The sequence below is a fragment of the Cyprinodon variegatus genome, unplaced genomic scaffold (assembly GCF_000732505.1).
Source record: "Cyprinodon variegatus isolate N-32 unplaced genomic scaffold, C_variegatus-1.0 Scaffold423, whole genome shotgun sequence".
NCBI lineage: Eukaryota > Metazoa > Chordata > Actinopteri > Cyprinodontiformes > Cyprinodontidae > Cyprinodon > Cyprinodon variegatus.
This window is the reverse complement of record NW_015150876.1, coordinates 144,404-165,355: the sequence shown is the minus strand read 5'-3', so window position 1 is coordinate 165,355 and position 20,952 is coordinate 144,404. Positions and strand designations below refer to the sequence as shown.

General features: G+C 36.9%; 2 protein-coding genes across 3 annotated transcripts in view; both read left to right on the top strand.

The window, feature by feature from the left end:
- The window catches only part of LOC107093391 (procollagen galactosyltransferase 1-like), a 13,501-nt gene extending 8,596 nt beyond the window's left edge, over positions 1 to 4,905 (top strand). The window contains exons 4-12 of the mRNA XM_015388424.1: positions 900 to 1,034; positions 1,112 to 1,316; positions 1,408 to 1,527; positions 1,668 to 1,744; positions 1,864 to 1,970; positions 3,358 to 3,490; positions 3,563 to 3,690; positions 3,775 to 3,981; positions 4,083 to 4,905. Coding sequence (XP_015243910.1) covers positions 900 to 1,034; positions 1,112 to 1,316; positions 1,408 to 1,527; positions 1,668 to 1,744; positions 1,864 to 1,970; positions 3,358 to 3,490; positions 3,563 to 3,690; positions 3,775 to 3,981; positions 4,083 to 4,353 — 1,383 coding nt within the window. The 3' untranslated portion in view covers positions 4,354 to 4,905. The remainder of the gene's footprint in view (positions 1 to 899; positions 1,035 to 1,111; positions 1,317 to 1,407; positions 1,528 to 1,667; positions 1,745 to 1,863; positions 1,971 to 3,357; positions 3,491 to 3,562; positions 3,691 to 3,774; positions 3,982 to 4,082) is intronic.
- A 311-nt stretch (positions 4,906 to 5,216) lies between these two features.
- Positions 5,217 to 20,531, top strand: gmip (GEM interacting protein). 2 transcript variants are annotated; one of them, XM_015388422.1, is made up of 21 exons: positions 5,217 to 5,679; positions 6,930 to 7,020; positions 7,467 to 7,557; positions 7,737 to 7,776; positions 10,040 to 10,165; positions 12,364 to 12,428; positions 12,565 to 12,672; positions 12,777 to 12,857; positions 13,151 to 13,312; positions 14,215 to 14,352; positions 15,010 to 15,200; positions 15,315 to 15,406; positions 15,494 to 15,556; positions 15,665 to 15,745; positions 15,834 to 15,976; positions 16,101 to 16,277; positions 16,376 to 16,513; positions 16,652 to 16,851; positions 16,957 to 17,278; positions 17,706 to 17,808; positions 19,189 to 20,531. In XM_015388422.1, the coding sequence occupies exons 1-21, from the start codon at positions 5,637 to 5,639 to the stop codon at positions 19,824 to 19,826; spliced, it is 3,093 nt and encodes a 1,030-aa protein (XP_015243908.1). In that variant the 5' UTR covers positions 5,217 to 5,636; the 3' UTR covers positions 19,827 to 20,531. The 2 variants fall into 2 exon arrangements, with proteins under 2 accessions (XP_015243908.1, XP_015243909.1); XM_015388423.1 differs by lacking the exons at positions 5,217 to 5,679; positions 6,930 to 7,020; positions 7,467 to 7,557; positions 7,737 to 7,776 and adding an exon at positions 8,903 to 9,802.
- The last annotated feature ends 421 nt before the right edge of the window (positions 20,532 to 20,952 follow it).

Below are 20,952 nucleotides of genomic sequence, written 5' to 3'. Positions count from 1 at the left end.
TATATGGCATATGTGGCAGTACAACAATCACAGAAGCTGATCTTGGAGTAGGCAGTGGGATCGGGCTATATAATCTGATCACTCCACTAAGATATTTTATTTTTAGGTAATTAAATATTCGATTTTCATATTTTGTACTTGCAGTCTTCACCACCTAAAAACCTCTTTATATTCACTTCTAGCCCGTAATAAGTCAGTCAAGCTATCACTGGGGATTCCCAGTGTGACAGCCCACCTGTATGTGGGGTCTGCTTTAAAGGTAGATTATAATGATGAATTGACCACTTGGATGACGTTTTGAGGTATACTTTCTTTTATTTTATTTTCCCACTCATCTTTTTTCAAGCCAGCATCTCATTTGTATCCGCAAAGGTCAATGCATCTGTATACTTTGCTTGATGCATGTCAAGAGTGTTAGAATAAGCTTTTGTGTGATTTACTTTTCTTCTGGTGTAACTGGAGAGAACAAACTGTACAGACAAAACTGTTTTCTCCCATATTTTTTATTATCATACCTTTGGTCTTCTTTTATTTTTGTTTTTTTGTTAAATCACCAGACAGTTTTATAATGTTGTGCAATCCAGGCTTTAACAGTCAAGGTGCTGAAAAAAAAAAAAAAAAAAAAAAATTGTCAAATTCCAAATCTCATTTTGTTGAAATACATTCGAAGGATATCAAGATGGTTAAATTAGATAGCAGATAGAACAATGCTCAATGATTTCAAATAATACTATAAAACATTATTACACATAATTCCTTGCAATTATTCTAGGCAGTAATAGTTTTTTTGATTTCTTGCTGCTTAATGTGAATGCACAAGCAACTGATTATGGTCTGTATTTAGTTTATAGATTTGACTTTATAAACATATATTTCATTTTTCTGTCTATTCTGTGCAGTTTGTGGATTGTGATAACCTTCTTACCGATCGAGATGTACTCTGGAAGCTGATGAAAGAAAACAAGACAATAATAGCCCCGATGCTTGAATCCCGTGGCGCCTATTCAAACTTTTGGTGTGGAATGACCTCAGAGGTAATATTATGATAACAGGCTTTACCTGATCTGATTTACGTAACATAACATTATGTTAATAAACCTTCCCTCATTAGGGTTACTATAGACGGACCCCTGCCTACATACCTATCAGGAAGCAAGTCCGTAAAGGTTGTTTTGCAGTTCCAATGGTTCATTCCACATTCATCATAGACCTCAGGAAAGAGGCATCCAGGCAGCTAGCCTTTCATCCACCACATCCAGAATACAGCTGGGCATTTGATGACATCATTGTGTTTGCGTATTCTGCTCAGATGGCAGGTATTAAATAAGTTATGACTTAGCTTACAAATAAATGCGTATTATTCATTTGACTGTTTATTTAGGTTACCTTTTTTTCTGGTCTTTACAGATGTTCAAATGTTTGTATGTAATAAGGAGACCTATGGTTACCTTCCTGTACCTTTACGCGCCCACAATACTTTGCAAGATGAAGCTGATAGTTTTTTACACTCACTATTGGAAGTTAATGGTAAGTTACCTGCATTTTGACTGTAAATAAGCTCTTCCTTTAGGCTGGCTTTTGTCCAGTAAATGTGTTTCTTTCACATTGTCTTCAGCATGAATCTTACATATTTTTTCAATTTCTGCTTCCATCTTGTGTCTTTCTAGTGCGGAATCCTCCTCTAATGCCTTCCAAATATATCCCTGTTCCTAGAAAGAAAGCTGATAAAATGGGGTTTGATGAGGTAGGTAGAGGTGCGAAGATGGAAATTGAAAAAATGGCCTTCCGCCTTTTTCATAAGCCGCTGCCCCTCTGCTGATAAGATAAATGTTTAAACTTGATGGCTTTATTTTTGTTATGCAGGTATTCATGATAAATTTGCAGAGGCGGACTGATCGCAGAGAACGTATGCTAAGGACCCTGTATGAGCAGCAGATTGCATGCAAAGTCATTGCAGCAGTAGATGGAAAGTAAGTTTACTCTTCTACAAGAAAGAAGACTGTTCCTTCCTTATTTTTTATTTATTTATTTATTTCGAGTGGAATCTTGACTTGGAGTCTTCCCGAGCTCAGTCTTGAGTGAAGACCCCAGTCTCAAACCGATATTACTCAGCATCTGTGTGCTCTCTTTAGCATAGGTAATAGAGTAATTAAGCTGTATACATGTGACAAGTAAAATGTATCACCATATTCTGTGCCCAATGACCACAGGCACCACTGATGCCTTGGCCTTCCAGGTTTTCTCCAGCTCATCTCTGAGCGCCTGGTATTTCTCTAGTTTCTCATGTTCCTTTTTCCTGATGTTGCAGTCACTTGGTATTGCTAAGTTGCCTCCGTTAATTGACTCACTTCTCTCCGTGTTGCCTTGATTCTAGCCTCCAGCCCTCTTTTCCATGGTGGGAATTTCATCACATGGTTGTTCTTACAGCCAAGCATCTCTAGGATCACTGCTGCTGTGCAGAATATCAGCTCATTGGTGTCATTGATGGTTGATGTAGGAATTGCTTGCAGAGCTGCATTCACGTCTTCTAGTAGACTTTCTGATTGTACTTCACTTAGTCTCTATAACTGGCTTCGGGGTTGCCTGATGGAGATCTTTGCCATGATCTATCTATCTATATATAATATGTTATAGGGAAGGGTATAATGGAAGTGGAGAGTAATGGATAAGATGAAAGACGAATTCAGAATAATTTATGTCTTGAAGTAGTAAACATTCATTGATTATCTACTATTGACTAAATATAGTGGGTGGTGGTCCATTATCTTGTCAAGTTCCCAGCCAAGGCAATCAACTAGTTTGGGGAGAATATATAGTTTCCAGTTAACACAGGACAGAACGAGTGGTGCATGCTTTTTTTCACTAGGTTTAATTAATGTAAAAATTGTCTTTGTGGAATGTCATTCAACATGTTACTTCCACAGTCTTAATCAACACTAGGAAATTGGTTCATAACACTGCATTTCCTAAAACACTGCACTGATTCTGTTTGTAAAATGACGGATTTGTTATTGGTTTAAGCATTTTTGTGCCTGATGCTTTCCAAAGATACCTTGTATAAACAATTTAGACCTAGCTGTCCATTAGAGACATGTATGTTTAGTGTGGAACTGTTGAACGTTTCCTTATTGCTCATCACTAGTTAGATGTCCCTGAAATCCTGAGATATGCAGTAACTATTGCCTCTTTTAAAGCAGAACTAAAGAATAAAATTTGCTTTTTAGCTGTATTTTATTTATTTACTCATATTTTGTTATTTTATGTAATTCTAAAATGTATGTTTTGTTGATGTTGTTATACTTCTTTACTGCAGCTCAACAGTATTGTACAAATAGATTTCTCTTGTCTTTATTTCAGAGCAATGAATATCAGTGAAATTCATGCCTTGGGTATCCATATGCTCCCAGGGTATCAGGACCCTTATCATGGTCGACCACTGACAAAGGGGGAGCTAGGCTGCTTTCTTTCCCACTACAATGTCTGGAAAGAGGTGAACCTTAGAAGAACATTTAAGGCAGTTTTGAAACTGACAATAACTAATGTTTGGTTTTCTGCCTTTTAGATTGTAGATCGACATCTAGAGACTTCTCTGGTGATTGAAGATGACCTGCGGTTTGAGGTCTTCTTCAAACGTCGGTTGATGAACTTGATGAGTGAGGTTGAGCAAGAAGGGCTGGACTGGGATCTTATGTAAGTCTTTTTTTTTATGTGTCTCAGTTTTATTCAGTCAGCAGATTTTCTCGCTTAATCTCTTTGTTTCTTTCTTTTTCAAAGATATATTGGGCGGAAAAGAATGCAAGTGGATCACAAGGAGAAAGCAGTACCCAATATACATAACATAGTGGAAGCAGATTATTCATACTGGACTCTAGGTTATATGATTTCATTGCAGGGTGCTGAGAAGCTGTTAAAAGCAGAACCACTAAAAAGGATTTTGCCAGTAGATGAGTTCCTTCCTATAATGTTCAACAAACACCCTGTGTAAGTTTTTATCTCAGTAAGGAAAATTACACAGAGATTTACAAAAAATGACTCGACAAGGACAAGTTATTGTTTTATTTACTTTGCCTTTTCATTCACAGCTCTGATTATATGGAGCAGTTTGAAAACAGGGACCTGAAGGCCTTTTCTGCAGAGCCTCTCCTGGTGTACCCAACTCACTATACTGGTGACCCGGGCTACATCAGTGACACTGAAACCTCCACTGTCTGGGACAATGAAAAGGTCCGGACAGACTGGGACAGAGAAGCGCGCTCCGGAAAAACTCAGGAACAGACTGAGATCAGCCGTGAGGCCCAAAACACGGATGTACTTCAGTCCCCTTTGGACAGTACAGCTCGGGACGAGCTTTGAGTAAAGCTGAGTGGGGGCTTGAGATTTAAAGATGCAAGTAGCTAACCCTAAATATTTTTTTTTCTAAGCAGGGATAAACTTTAAACTTTGATATCAAAGTTTAAGGAAGGATCAGATTTGACAGATGTGACAAGTTAAAAAGGGATCATCAATAACTTATGTTTTATACCTTGATATTATTGTTATTGGGAACTAGACTTGCCATTGTCAATGGCATTTGCAGTACTCACATTCTGTCTGTCATACAGAAATGACCAGCAAATGAAATTAAATTGGTTTATCCCAAACGTTTTAAGCAAACTTACTTTACGTTACACATCAAAATGTTTATTTTCCAAATTTCCTAAGAGTGCAGTTTAATAAAAGAAAAAAACTGTCTCAAAATACACTCTAATTTCAAATCAACTTTTGTTTCTAGCTTTTATTTTAAAACAATTTTTTTGTAGCTTTCTTTTTTTAGTAAAGCCCTTTTAAATAAAATGTGAACTTTTATATGAGAAGCATACAGATAAATGTTCCACCTGTTGTGTTTCAATAAAAATCATTCACCGATTTACTTTGTAGAAACATGTCAGTGGTTTACTGTTCTAAGAAAAGAAAATTAAAAGTTTGTTTGAAAAAAATTATCTTTGTGACTATTTTTCATAATAGTATATATTTCTATACAATATTAAGAGTTTCTATCTATTCTGTGTCCATTTCAGTGCATGTAGGCTGTGATAAAATGTTTTATAAGACTTGCCACAGCTGCAGTATCTGTTTTCCGTGACCCTAATAGATCTTTTGCACTAGGTTCAATCTTCACATCCTGTTTTTTTTTTTTTTTGTCATCAAGTATAGAGAACATAGATTAAGTGCTAGTTGAGATGTACCAGCTTAATATGTTATGTTCTTAAGTTACATCCCCTGGTTTAAGAAGTCTGCAAACTTTCAAACTAAGACAACTAAAACTTTGCACAGTGGCACCTTCTCACTATATGTGGTGAGATAATGTGGGTGGGTCCTACCGTGACACAGAGATATACTTCCTCTTCCCCTCATGGTGAAAACATTGGCCATCCTCCATTCTACTTCTTCTTGATCTTTTGATAGATTTAACGGCAGCAACGTCAGTGTTGTTTGCTGATGGTTTTCTACTAGTGTATCTCAGTTTCCTGGGAGGAGAGTACACATTCGACCATTGCAACCCATCGTTTTTATCATATATTGTTGAGTAAAGGCAGGTGCAATGATGTGTAAGTGTATGTGTTAGTGTCTGGCTAGTATGCGGAAGGCAAGGAGAAATGGAAGAAGGAGTGTTAAATAAGGATTCTTCTCAAGTGACAGGTGAGAATGCTGTGGAAGTTTGCTTTGGCAATCTCTTGTTCATGTTTAATTTGCTGTCTAAATCTCTTACAAATCTTTATTTTTGACTACTTGCCTAAAATATCAAATTAAATCACTGGTGGACTAAAATTCAGCAAATTCATACTGGATTTATCTGAAATTTGCTGACCTTGCAGTGGTGCTGCACAGACTTTGCATGTGGGTGCATGCACATGGTGCATGCAGAGTGGGCCTGTAAATGACTGTTAGGGAGGTGGTGGTGCTTTGAGGCTTTCTGCTCATCATACAAGGGTATTGAACTTCCTGAACTCTTCCTTCGTCACATTTTACTTCTGTCTTTTTTTTTTTTCTTTTTTTTTAAATTCTGAATTTTAATTGAACAGGATGTGGTTGCTACAGTACAGTACAATAAGATTAGAACTGATGGAAGAGTTTGCAGAAATTCTCCAAAATATGCCCCAAATGTAATCATGTTAAAATTGTATGAAGCTGTATAAAATCGTGAATATACCAACAAACAAGAACCGTTTTTTTCTTCAGTTTATGGCAGTTTGAGTTTTGAACTTTGCTGAAATAGCTTTCTTACTCTCAGTTCTCATTCTGTCACTCAAATGCTACTGGTGTGAAAAACAAGGACTCTGTGCATTATGGGACGTGACACAAATTGCGAGCAGGATGTGGTTGACCAAGATGGAGGCACCTCTAAGGGAGGGAGATTTCTTTAACTTAGTTGCTGCTTGTTTTCTAATTTATCGGAGTAGAAGCTATTGTTATAACAGGAGAGGAGACACCAGCTGACCAGCATTAGTACAACAGTTTTAGCTTTACTTTTGCAAAATGCAAACTTTCAGTATGCAATGTATATTCCGCTTTCCGTCGATTAAAAGAAGTGTCATTCTCAGAGATATTCAGGAAATATTGTCATTTAGTCGAAAAGAGGATCTCAGTTTGATTCTTTTTTTAATTCACTGAATAATCCTAATATGCTTTATTTTTTTGTATGCATAAGTGATTGTCTTTGTATTTTAGTTAACTTTTTTTCAGACAATTGACCTACATTTGGAACTTTTGTGAAAATAAAAAACCGTGATATTGGGATTATACACCTAAATGTGTTTGTTCATATGTGTTAAAATCTGATTTATTTCACCTTTTTATTCTTTGTGTTCTGTAAAAAACGTTTTGTTCAAGTAAGACGTGACATGAAGAAAGATCATCTTATATCCTAGGGTTTTCCTTTTTAATTTCAGAGGGGAGGAAGGTGCCTCATAAGTCTGAAACCAAACGATACAGTGAGATCTTCAGGGATTTTGATAACCTTGAACTGTCTTTAATATCCTCGTAAGTATTATAAATATACAAAATGTTGAGCTGGTAATGTGTGCTTCTTCTTTTACATCTGTTATGAAAAAAAAATTAGAAAAAGGTTTACATCTAACAGAACTGGTTTGAATGTTCTATATATATTCATATTAATTTTTAATTTTAGTGGTTTACTAATAGCGGTTTACTAATCCCACATTTAAATTCTTACTTTCGGATCAACTCTGAAAAAGGTTCCTCTAGTGTAATGACTGTTCCTAAATGTCAGAAATTCCTTTTATAGAAAAGGATAACAGGAACCGATATAGAAATGTGGTTGGATACGGGTATAAAAATGATAAAATTATATAAAACTTAACTTTAGCTTTAAAAACAATGTATTTCTTCACCATCTCTTCGGTTTTAATGTATTTCTATTTTATTGTGCATTTTATTTCTCCTAATACATTCACTCTTGTGTTCAGGGAAGCGGAGGATCTGCTAATAGAACCTCAGTTTATCTCAGAAATCAACTCCGGAGAATGTTCAGAGACCACAGAGCAAATTGATGAACATGTAAGGTTTCCTTATCGTAAAACTGAAATTATGTAATTCCTTGGCTTTAATCAAAATTGCTGATTACGCTAACTACAGAAAGCAAGTGAAAGTCTTTTACAATCACGTCTCTACTTATACTTGTATATCATAAGCTTCTCGTTCCTCTGTGATGTAAGCATTTTTTTTTTTTTTCAAAGATTGCTGCTGAGGCCGGTGAAGGCGATGGAAACCAAACAGGTAGGATTCCTTCCTCAGACCGAAGCACAGGGTAAACAAGTAAAGAGTTGTAGAGAACAATATATTGACCCTGTGCTGTGTCAGCGTCACGTCTAGCTCGAATAAACTTTGAGCAGGTGATGAGTAGGTATCCTGTACAACAACATCTATTAGAACATGGTTTCAGGGCTTAAGGTCCCAGGTATAATCACCTCTTCAGCTACCATAGACCATCATGTCATTGTTTCTTACGACCAGCTTGAGCTGCTGTCTGCAACACATAGTCTATTTTAGACTTTGTTATATCCTTACACTTAGCTGTAAGTTACAGTTAACCTGTTGTAACAAGATTAGGATAAAGGGAGAGGATTTAAGCAGGACACAGATGCTCCAAATTTAATGCATGAGTGGGGGCAATAGAATAAATTAAGAAGAGATGTCAGCTCTACAACATTCTAATGACAAAAATAAAAATTAAAACTTAAATAGATAGAAACTACACCCATTGGTAGATTGCCATAGGGTTTGTTGTCCTCCTGTAAGGTTATTTTCTCTCCACAGAGGGACACTGTCACTGACTGAGTGATCATCTTCCTCACTAGGACCGATCGCTTAGTTTAGACAACAAGCCTCAAAGATGATTTGTAAAAACAGTATCCACCTCAGCTCAATTTCAAGCTTCAATGCAAAGACTTTGGATATTTACCTAATTGGTTTCCTAGTGTTCTATTTGCTATAGGCTTGCAACAATCTAAAAAAAAAAAAATCCATGTCTCATAACATTTGGAATAAGGCTGCAACATAATTAAAATTACTGTCTGGATGCACTGCACCAACGGCAGCAGCCCATAAAACTGCTGAGCGCATAAATAAGGATTTTATTGCTGCTATACCAGATTTTTTTTTAATCCATATTAAAGAGGCAATAAATACATTTTAATTTCTAAATTCAAATTATTTAAAATCTAAATCTGACTGAAGTTAGAAATTTGAACTGAAAAGAGAAAAAAGGGGGAGGGGGGGAATAATCAAACTTCTAATCTTGTGCCTCCAGCAGCTCCTCCCCCACCCTGTCTTATCCCTGAAGCTCAATCAACACTCCAGGAGGTAAAGTCAGTAAAGTCTTTCACTCGGCAAGCTGGACTAACCAGGATAATCCTAGATCCATGCATCAAGGGCTGAAGCCATTTGCTAGCATAGAATTACAAATGGAGTGATTTGTTTTTTTCTTTCATGGGAGCTCTTTCTGTCCATCAACATTGACAAGAATTTCAAAATTGTCATTAAGAACACATCCTCAGGCTATGTATCCTTTCCCTATTTTGGATTATTTTGTAAAGCTTTATCAACAGGGAGAGGAAAAAAAGTTGGATTTTTTTTTTTTATCTTTTGTTGGATTCAGTTTCTGCATCAAAACCTGGGGACAATAAAAATGACATGTCTGAGTGAGGAGCTTCTGAGATAAGTTACAGCCCTCTTTTAGACGCCTTTTGCGTGTTGCTGACGCGTGGAAAGATTACATGCTTTTAGTGAAGATAGTTGATTTTTTTTTTTATATTATACTAAATTTAAATGCAGTGAAAACGATGAAAATAGAATGTTCTGTGCAGAGCTTTTTAAAGAGCATGTGACTGTAAAACAGACATCATCCAGCCAGTGGTGAAATGAGTCAGAGAGGAAGAAGTCACAGAGGTTGGCAAATGAACAGCCAGCCAGCCTGACCACAGAAGAGTTGTGACATGGTGGTGTCTGACTGCGCCCACCCTGCCTCTGTCATGTTGTTCTGATCAGAAGTGAACAGGTGTGAGTGGGAGGGGCCATGCAAAGAGAGGAACAGTGGAGAGGAGGGAAGTTATTTTGCTAGAGCTGTTCGCTTGCGGTCATAGAAACCTTCTATCAATAGATATCCCTATTATCTTTGCAGCCACCTAAAATATACATGAACTGTACAGGCATGTTCACATTCTGCTGAGACCACCTGGAACCAACAATTTACTCTGAGGAACAGCTATGGCTTTCCAGATGCAATCAATTTTTCCTGTTCTGGGTTTGTGTTCCTTTTTAAAGCTTTGTTTGCTTTTTATTGGCTTTATATTGTGTGATATTAGGATCTTTGGGTTGAAACTCTGGAACTGATAGGGTCCTCTTTGAAGCTGGGCTGGTGGTAGATTAAGTCCTCCAAAAAAGAAAAGCTTTTGGGTGTAGCCCTACGGACCCAGTGTCATCTCTGGATTCATCTCTAAGTGTACAGAGCCTACAGTGATGCTGATGTACTCCCTCACAGCCCAAGAAGCAGATTTGGCCCTCTTTCGCTGCGAGGATGGAGTGGAGACGGCACTGCAGTATGCCAAGATGTGGTGCCGCTATGCCAAGGACCTTCTTGCCTGGATGGAGAAGAGAATCAGCTTGGGTGAGTTCACCTAAAACTGAAACAAAGAGGTGGCAGAGTAACTTGCAAATGTCTGCAATATCCTACAGGGGGTGTATTAAAAAAAAAAAAAAAAAAGGTAAACAAATGCTGAAATTCAAGAGTTGTTTACAAAATGCAACCCATGAAGGAGGAAGTGGTTTTGGATAATAACTTTTTTGTCTTAAAGTTTTTAGTATTTTTGTTTGCATTTTTTTGTGAGCATGTGTGTTTGACAAAATGTTCAAAACCTATAAAAGTACACATTGTTGTTTTTATAGTTGCATTGCACTATAAAATAAAGAACATAGACATGTATATCCTGTATTTTTATAGGGAAATACTTCCTATTTTGTAAAGATGCACCTACCAAGCTTTTCTGAAGTCTACTCAGTTAGAAACAGAGCGATAAAGGATTAGAGATTAGTGAGAAAGAGAAGGATAATAAAGAAGATGGGGTTCATTCAGAGCACTTAGACACTGATTGCCTTTTCATCAGCCTGAACAGATGCACTCTCCAGAAAGGGATATAAAGATTACAAAACTTGAGGAAATGATCAAAAAGCAGAGTTGCACTAAAAAGCAGTGTCAGATCTTAAGCAGTCTCTTACAAAAAGTGTACTGTAATACTGGGTGGAGCTCAACAAAAAAAACTACGATTTGCACAATTTATAGCAATACTGGGAGCTCTATAGCCCATATTTCATTTGTTGAAATATCAGCAATGGGGATTTTCATTCAGTCATTTGTTGCTCTCTCTTAGGCACCAGATATTTACTAACAGTTACAAACATGCAAACTCGGCACTTGTTTGCATGTTGGACTAATAGATCAGCAGCACTCTCCACAGTTCTGCATGCAGCATTTTAATTTTTTCTATTTCAGTTTTCAAACATATGATATCACTCGTTAACAGTCACCCAGTTTGACAAGGGGCAGCTCAATGTGTGCATAGCTGCTGGACTTCTACAGAAACCGACCACAGATGGTGAGATCAGGTTGATCACATCTGAGCAATTTTGACTTTGGGCACTGGTGCACCGCAGAGTTCACACTCGACTCCTCATTCATACCACAAACACCTTTGTCATGTTTTCTTAATGCAATGCCATCCTGGGAATGATTCATGACAACAATGAGACTCGAGAGAGGCTAAAGCATCTGGTACAATGATGTTCCCATAGCAACTGCAAAAAAAAATTAAAAGAAACAATGTTTCACATCAAGCAATCAAAACAGACTATAGGAACGTTGGAGTTTATTTCTTCTGTAGGTGGTAGTTATTGCCCAAGCAACTTCTCTACCACTCTCAACACACCTGATGTAGTTTGAATGTCGCTCAGTGTAGAGCTTGCAACACACACTCGATGGCAGGAGGACATGGGACTTATGGTTATTGCCTGATACAAATTTTCTTCAGTTTTTCCATTAGCAGATTCTCTTCTAGTCTTTCCTGCCTATTGAGCATTGTGTGTTGACCAGGTGAGATTAATTGAGATGTATGTCTCAAATTTTTTTTTTTAACAGTGCACCCTCTCTAAATTCTCTCCTTTAACTTCACAACTAAGCCAGCTAAACGTCAACACTCTTCCCACTCTGCTCATGCTCCAATAACACAACTTCACTCTGGCTAATGGCTTTTTTACAAAAAGTGAAATGTGTGCAGCAATACCCATAAGGTGTACATTTTAATAGTATTTCATTTTATCAAAATATTAGCTGTTTGTTGACTCTTTATTGCATGCTTAGTTTTATCCTTTTGATAGTTTTATTATTAAGATATTAAGATTATTATTCAGTACTACTTTACTGCAGTTGCTGTTTTATTTTCTTACACGATATTTATTAATTCCCAATATATTTACCTGTTTGTTTGTTAAAATTTTAAAACTTCTAATAACTGCTAAACAGACCCTACTGTATTTGTGTCATAGTAATCAGGAACTGGTTGATAAACCATTAACTAATCGCTACCATAAAACACTTCGATATCAGAGTTTGATGGAGCTCATCGCTGTTTTTTGGATTACTATATTTATTTCTTCTTATCTCTATTTGCAGAAGTGTGGCCGTTCTCATAAAATTTAATCATTAGCTTAATTAGAAAAATGTCCCTAGTAAAAATGAACATTAAGCATGCAGTTGTGAACACAGACATTAGAAATACAGTTTCCATATCATTCAATGTTTTTCACTGACAGAGCAAGAATTTGCGAAAAATGTGATGAAGGCAGCTGAAGGAGCAAAGCTCAACGTGGTACAGCAGGTATGGATTAACTACCTTTGTTAGTAGGTTTTGGAACTTCATATTTTATCTTAAATTCACAATTGCATCATTTGATATCTTTGTTTTTATCTTATCAGCAATTGAAACCCATCTAAAATTTACCTTACCTGTGCAGGAAATGATGCCACTACAGTATATCTACACCATGGCTTTGGAACAAGACATAAAGAATAGTGTGACTGCTAGGAAGACTTCCGAACTCCTGCAAACCCGTTGTTACCAGGTATAGAGGTCTACATTCATACCTCAACGAAAAGTATTTGCTTCAATAAACCATCTTTACATTTTAGAGAAAGTTTGATGTAGCACATTGTTTATGTTATATAGGCTTTAGCTGATAAGAGAACTGAGATCGATAAGTGGCGCCGAGAGTTTAAAGAGCAATGGTCAAGAGCACAAAGAAAGATGGTAAGTGAAACAGGTTTCATATTTACAAATGAGGTAGAATCCTGTTCTGTGCAAGACATGACTTGTCAGACTAGAAATACTGCTAATGCATGTCAGTTTAATGATAATCTTTGTTTTTTATTCTCTTCAATCTTTTTAATAGTGTATTTTTTTGACTGCATACCAGTGTGCAACTTTAGATGCTTTTAAAAAAATTAGTTGATCATTGTGGTTTTAATTTGTATTCTGCATTGCTTCCAGGGCTACTAAATAAAAGTAAATAATACATTTATCACTTTTTCATATGTGTTTAGAATGATGCAGTAGCAGCTCTTAAAAAGGCCAAGCATCAGTACTTCCAGCGGTGTGATGAGCTGGAAAAGGCCAAAGCAATGTCAGCGAAAGCTGTGGATGACACAGTTGGAGTAAAAACACTTGATAAGAGGAGGAAGTCCAAGGATGAAGCCAAGTCAAAGGTTTGTTAGTTTTATTTCATTAACTGCTTTAATGCCTTCCTGAACCAAAAAAAATAATAAATATAGTGTTTATTTTTTAAGCTTTTAATCAATATACTATGATTCCCTGTTAGATAATTTTCCCATCAATTTTTGAACACGAATTGAAAGTTGCAAAGGCAAAAACACACAAAAGATCAGCTCACCAAAGAAAAACAAGGTAATAATACAACAAAAGCGAAATGCTGCAATCACAGAAAAATCGATTGCAGCATAGTGCAGATGCACTGCAAATACAAAACCTGTTGCAATCCAGAGGTGTCAAAAAACCAAAAATAGACACTTTGTTTGTGTGTATTTAAAGCTGATTTTTGATGGACAACTTGATGGGGACATTTAAACCAAAGCAAAAGCTTGTCAGCAAAACCTTCCCAGATTAACGTATGCGACGTTTAGGTCCGTCTGTCTGTGTGAAATAGGCAAATGTACTCGCCTTAATGTTTTGGGTTTATAATAGAGAGATTAAGCAGTTCATTATATTTTTGACCAGCATTATCCATGTGCGTGTCCAGACTCAGCACAGCAGGGCTTTTCGTTTCTACCCAAGATAGCATTTTTTATTCTGACCATATGAAAGGTGGGGAGCAGAAGCTAGAACTTGCCCGGTTTGCATGGAGCCTATATATTATGCGTGCTAGTCTAACTTTTGTCTTGGCAGTACTTTTTATACGGTATTTGCTGAACATTTATGTATTTGCAGCATGTTTTCACTTCTTGGCCACAGTTCAATAATCCTTTTATTTTTTAATAAAGACAGTGGTAATTAAAATTAAGTTTGTATGTTTTTTTTATCCCATAAAAAGTAGCATAAGCTGGCTTTTGACTGTCTACTAACGCTCGGATCTGCTGTCTGTTTCCCTTAGGTGTTTGAGGCTGAGCTTATCTACAGACAGTGTGTGGGTGATGCCAAGTTCACTCAAGAGGAATTAGTGAAGACCAAAGAAAGAATAATTTCTCACATTCGCAAGCTCATCTGTCAGGGAGACACTTTGCTCAAAGAGGTTGGTATTATGTTAAAAGAACAAGTGTTTGTTTTGGGGTTTTTTTTCATTCAGCGTGTGTCTACACAAGCTGTCTTAAAATTAAAGGTATAGTGTTCCTTTTGTGGTTGGATCATCAAAATAAGTGATCCTTCTATTATTCAATCATTCTGGTGATATGTTTACGTGAGGCCATCCTATGTGCTCGTCCCCATTTACACTTACTGGTGGTGAGTCTGACATAGTGGAAAAATTGCAAATCTTTTTTCGAAGATATGTTTTTATGAGCGATGCAAAGAGAAACTTTTAAACAGAGCGTGCCGTGCACAAGGAGAAATGGGCTTGTGTATGCTCTCGCACGCATTTAATAGGCGTTTCCTCTCCGGAGCAGGTACAGGGTTGTGCACGTGCTTTTTTTTAAGTGGAGAGGGTGGGTATTTTCAAAATTTCTTGAAAAATCCTCAATTTCAGGTACCATTTAGAATATTTTGTCTCAATATACTGTATGTCTGTATGATCTACACTTCAGCACTAGGATATTTTATTCATCAAAAACTTGAAATAATGAAAACTAAAGTAATTGCCCAATTACAAAAAAAAATGAGGTAATAATAGAGACATAAAAACTTTTGTAACAGAAAAATCTCCCCTGAAACTGACAGTGACTCTTTGCCACAGGTTACAGTCAACATGTTCTTCTTTCAACGGCAGCAGACAGAGCCCATGCCTCTTGGTTATCAAAACCTTGAGTTGACTTGCAGAAACGTGGAGCCTGGAGAGCCCTATCTGCTTTATGTCCTCAGCAGGCGTCGCCCTGAGCAAACTCTCCAAACCTTCATCTTTCAGGATTACACACCTCAGGGCAAAAGGTAAAGATCAAACCTCAAGTCAATCTGAGCTTTAGGTTTGGACAATGTTTTATATCTGCTAGATTTACATATCTATTTGTCCTACTTTAAAAAAAAAATTACCTTTTTTTAAAGCAACAAAAGAAAAACAAGCAACATTCTCAGCCCGCTGCAGGACTCTTTACCTAACATAGAGGATAGCCCTTTAAAACGATCCATTGATGGCAGTAAGTGCTCCAAAATATTACGTCATAACAGTTTTAAAATAAAAACAACAATTTTTATAGTTTAACTTTTATTTTGATGCACTTTAGGGAAAACAGGGCACAGTGACAGTGAGAGTATTGGAGGCAGTTTGGAATCCCTTTCGAGTCCTGGTAAGAACAAACCCTCATTTGTTCCTTTTGCTAAATATTTGCATAAAACTGAAAACTTTTTAGAGAGCATAATGTTTCCTGTTTCTTTTTTTTTTTGGTTTGTTTAAGCTAACAGAAGACTGCCCAAAACAGGATCTACTTTGACAGTGTCATCAGATGATCTGGATGAGCGGGACATTTCAGAATTAGGTTGGTTTTCTTGCTGCGCATATTTGTGTCATTCGTGACAGTAGTGACATTAAACGTCATTAAACTGTCTTATTTCCATTGTCCACAGAGTATGCTGATGGCCCGTCTGTAAAAACACGAATGTTTTCTCGAGCTGCACTGACGCATCGGCTCAAAAAAATGAAAGGCAAAATGATGAAATGCAAGCAGTGTGATAACTACGTTGTTGTCAGTGGGGTTGAATGTGAGGAGGTATGAAGCCATGTCTGAAAGATAAACTGGAACCATGTATACTATTATGGACAAAAACATAAAGAGCATTAAGACACTTAAGAATGGATATAATATAGTTTTTTTTCTTTTTTTGTATGTAAAGTGTGGGCTAGCTTTTCACAGAAAATGCATGGAGGTTTGCCAGCTGGAATGTGAGCAAAGGAAGGGCACTGTATTTGGTGTGGACCTCTCAGTGATTTTACAAGACAGGCCAGATGAGGTGCCGTTTGTTGTCCGATGCTGCACATCTGAGATTGAGAGTCGTGCTCTCTCTGTTCAGGTATTAACCTACCATCTTCACAAAGATAAACCCAGAAGATGCAGCTTCTGAAGTTGTGACGTGTTGTTTAATAATTGATCCATATCGTTGATTCTAAGGGTGTGTATCGTGTCAGTGGGTCCAAACCTCGCATTCAGAAGCTCTGTCAGACCTTTGAAACTCAAAAGGACCAGGTGGACCTCTCTGATCTCTCGCCACATGACATAACATCTATCCTGAAACACTTCTTCAAGGAGGTACTTCTATGTGTTCAATACAAATGTTTCTATTTATAATTTGCTTTAAAACATTTGAATTGTCTAATAGAGCATTCATTGTCAGCAGCAGTTTGTTCTCCTTTTAGAAAGTAATGATTTCACTACTGTGCCTTCTAGCTTCCAGAGCCTTTACTAACCTTTGACCTCTACAATGAATTCATTGGGGTGGGAAAGGCCATTCAGCATCTAAGTGAAAGAGAAACTTCACCAGATTCCAATGATATATTGGAGAATATTCACAAAATACAAAAGCTTCTGAAAAAGCTTCCTTCACATTGTTACAAGACCCTGCAGCATCTTATTTCCCATCTGCAAAAGTAAACATAAAGCATACACTAAATATCTTTATTACCACTTAAACCTAATTCTAGTCCATTTTTTCATGTAAGTACTTATACGTATCAATGTCTTTGACTCCGCAGAGTATCAGAGAACTATGATAACAAGATGTCCCCTAGCAATCTGGGTATTGTGTTTGGACCGACATTATTGCGCCCTCTAGTGTCTACGGACATGTCAATGCTTGCTCTTTTGGAGACAAGCTACCAGTCTTTGCTGGTAGAGTTCCTCATCACACATCATGACAGGATTTTTGGAGTTGAGCAGAGCATAAACACGCCCCCTCCCCCAGCCCCCACAGCACCTCTCCCAGAAACACCTCCCAGAGCTTCCTGTCCCCTGGATGGAGATGATGCAGACTTGGAAGAAGAGACGTCCTCCAGAGAGCGTCCACAGTCTCTAGAAGTAGGTACCGTGGTTTTAAAAGGAAAAGTCACATTTGCCTGGCATCTGCAGGTTTTGATCAGCTGCAGCACATTAACCTTTGGCTTATTTGCTTAAGATTTGACAGGAAAGCTGCACATCTGCTGAATTTCTGCTTTCTACTCTGCCCTGCATGAAGTCCTTTCAGATTTTATTTTCTTTATATTGCTAACTTAACTTTTAAATGTAAAACCTACCGGGGTATGTTCATAATTTCAAATGGCTCGATGAAATAATTCAAAGTCAAATAGAATTGCAAGAATAATAAAATTTAGAGTAATAGCTCAAAATTACTATACTTAATGTAGTGATTGGCTCCTTTAGAGACAATTATACTGTAGTACATCCAGATTAGAAGTGATCAGGAAAACTTCCCAGAAACCCAATTCAACTTGTATCATTCCAACAGAGCCAAGTTATCAAGAGAGACTCAAGCGAAGGTTATATATCTGACAAGTCTTCATCCAATGAGGCAGTGGACCAGCTGGGCCCTGAAGCCAATGAGAGCGCAGGTAGGCAGATATGTGGGGCAGGAAAATGCTCCTCATGGATACACCCAGTCAAGATCATATATATTAAATTAATTTTGGCATTTCCAGTTGCCAGTGTAGCTGAATAGATTACATGCTTTTATTAATAAATTTATAATTTAATAAAGGCATAATTTAACTAATACATCCACAGATGTTAAAGCTGAGCTACAGACTATTTTTCTTGCCTCTTGAAGCTGGGGGCTTATACTCCCACAAGTTCTGTAGTCAAACTTTTTTTTAGTTCATTTCCTCTAGTTTTTTAGCTAATTTCCTCTTGTTATTTTAAGAGCCTAGACTTCCCCTTGGTGGTAAGTGGTTTTGCTAACCAGATAAGCATAGGCATTTCTTAAGATTTATTTCATTTTACCATTTTAATAGATAGTGGATTTAACCAAATGATGATCTATGAAGCGTTTTAATTTTTTATTTTAATAGTAAAAACAATAAAAAACGAAATAAACAAACTTGTCTGTTTCGCTGCACTGCTATCTCAAGCTATTCTTTGCTTGCTTTTCTTTTTCTTTGTTTCTTTGTGCGTTTTTATTCACAAGCAGTTCTAATAAACATTTTTAATCACAACTGATCATGTGCTTATGGCTGAATATACAGCGGATCTCAAATCAGCAGAATGCATGTGTTTAAATATTTCATTTCAGTTTCAAATGGATAAATAAATGAATTAAATATCATTATTTTTACAGTATAGTTTAGAAAAGTATACTCAGGTAAGGTTTGCTAAATTTCCACTTACAATGGATAACTAATGGTGCCTTCATGTGGTCTCGTAATTATGGTAAATACCAAAATGCACATGTACACCCACTCATGTCGTTATTTCCACTTGAAAGCTGGAAAGATTCTGTGATACCAGAGTCGCTGTGATGAGATAAACTTTGACCTTTCAACAGTTCGGAAATCAGATAAATTATTCTGTATGGTGAATACCGCATCGTTAAGCATTCATTCTCTGTTGTGTTTTTATCCTACACGATGCTGTGACATATTTGTTTTGTTAAATATATCATAATTTAAACTTGGGTCGTTGTTTTAGATGACGGTTATTGTTTGATTTTATCAGTTAATCACTAGAAGTAAGTCGATGCATTTGATGCATCCTCTTCTTCCTAAAGCAGATTATTAGTGTATTACTCTATAACTGTTTTTCCCCAAGTAGCAGGTCAGGATAATCTATGCATCCAACATGTTTCTTTTCTCTACCACATCAAAAGCACTTGAACACAATGCACTGGTAATTTCCACTTTACATCTTTATCAGAGCACATGAAGGCAGCATAATTTGTAACTTGTCTCCACATCAGCATACTTTGTAAATCACAGTTATGTTCTTTTTCACCCTAGTCCTGGCTATGAGATCAACAGCATGTGATCCTCAAGGTGAAGCTGCAGGAAAAACATCCTTGGATTCAGGCACACAACCACATCATCGTTTTACAAGACAGCCTGTGAAGTATCACCGGTATCACAATGTAGGAGCTCGATTCTCTAACTCCGACTGTGTAACAAGACAGCCAGCTACTCCAAAGAGGGGCAGTCATCGAAGTGCGTGCAACAGCCGAAGCTCATCTCCGGAGCTCGGATCACAGAGATTTTTACAAAGCCTAGAAGGCCAATTTGAGATAATTCAGCAACCCTACCAGGTTACCACTACAGCAGAGGGTGATGTAAACATTCCACTGAGCCCTCGAGAGGTTGCGCAGTACATGCTGGGAATGGACTCCACTGTTTTATCATCGGCAACTTTAGTTTCATCCACTTCAACTGAGAGGTCACCTCAAGAGGTGACAAGATGGAGTCAAGCTAATCACAATGTAAATTTGAACAACAACAGACACTGTGTTGGAATGAACTGCACTCACTATGCATGCCCGAAAACCCCCTCTGCTGAACGCAACCTGACCTCCCCAGCCCAGAAGATCCTGTCTAGTTTGAAGTTGAGACGCAGTCACTCAGAAAAGGAGGAGCAGCTCTTTGTTTGAGGAAAGTTTACAATTTTAAACACCATCATTTTTTTGCATACACTGAAAGACTGCACTTATTTTACACTGTGTGTAAAAACAGTGACTAAAACAATGAAAAGTAACTACATTCATGTAGTTTTTATAAAGAAAAAAAAAAACATCCCATACTGTGTTTTCTTAACTTTGAATACTTTTTCATTAATTGCAAAAATCTAAAACTATTAGAAAAGTTTTTCTGTTTCAAACTCCTCTTCAAAGCACAGGAAATAAATAAGGTTTCATACTTATTTGGATGTCATACCCTTATTAATACCTCTAAATCATGTTTTTTTTTTTTTTTTACTTTAACTGTCAAGCTTTTGTTAGTGTAATTAAACAATCACATAGTACAAGTTAGTGTTTTTTTCTTCCGTTTTAATAACTCAGTATTTGAATGTAACTGCAGATGCTTGCAATTTCAAAAATGCATACCAGCACAAAAGCATCACGTTTCCTCATGAAAGACTGTAAATGTTTTTTATTGTTTTATTTCTTTGTTTTATATTCAAAAATTTAACCTCCAAATTGCTTTTGTCTACGAAGATAAATATAGCCCTTATTTGTGTTATTTCCATTATTGATAATATCGTTGTTTTGGTTTACTATCGATGCACCTTTCTGTTTTAGACGCAAGGGGGCAGCAGTTTGGTGTGTGATAAAATCATGTCAGAAATCAACAATACAAGGGCAATAAATCCTTTTGTTATTTGCATTCTTTGTTTGTTTTTTTGTTGTTTTTTTTTTTCAATCATTATACCTTTCACACACTGAAAACATACATATTTATTCTGTTACATATGATCGTTTAGATAAATAAGAAAATCAGATTTATTTGTGTATATTTTTCTATTACCGGGTGCAAATTCTTATGTTTCTCTCCTGCATCAGACATTCACCCCAAAATCAAGAGTATTATGTAGAATAAAAGCAACGCAAGAGTTATTTGGCCTGTAATGGATATAAATAAGTCAGTAAAATGTTGCTTTAGTAAGTGATCTATCTAACCCTAAACAAAGATTTAAGAGATTCTCCTCACCTGAGTTATCAATAGATGAGTATTGCTGCTCCTTTCCTCTCATCATCTTCCGCACCTTCTCCCTCCCTC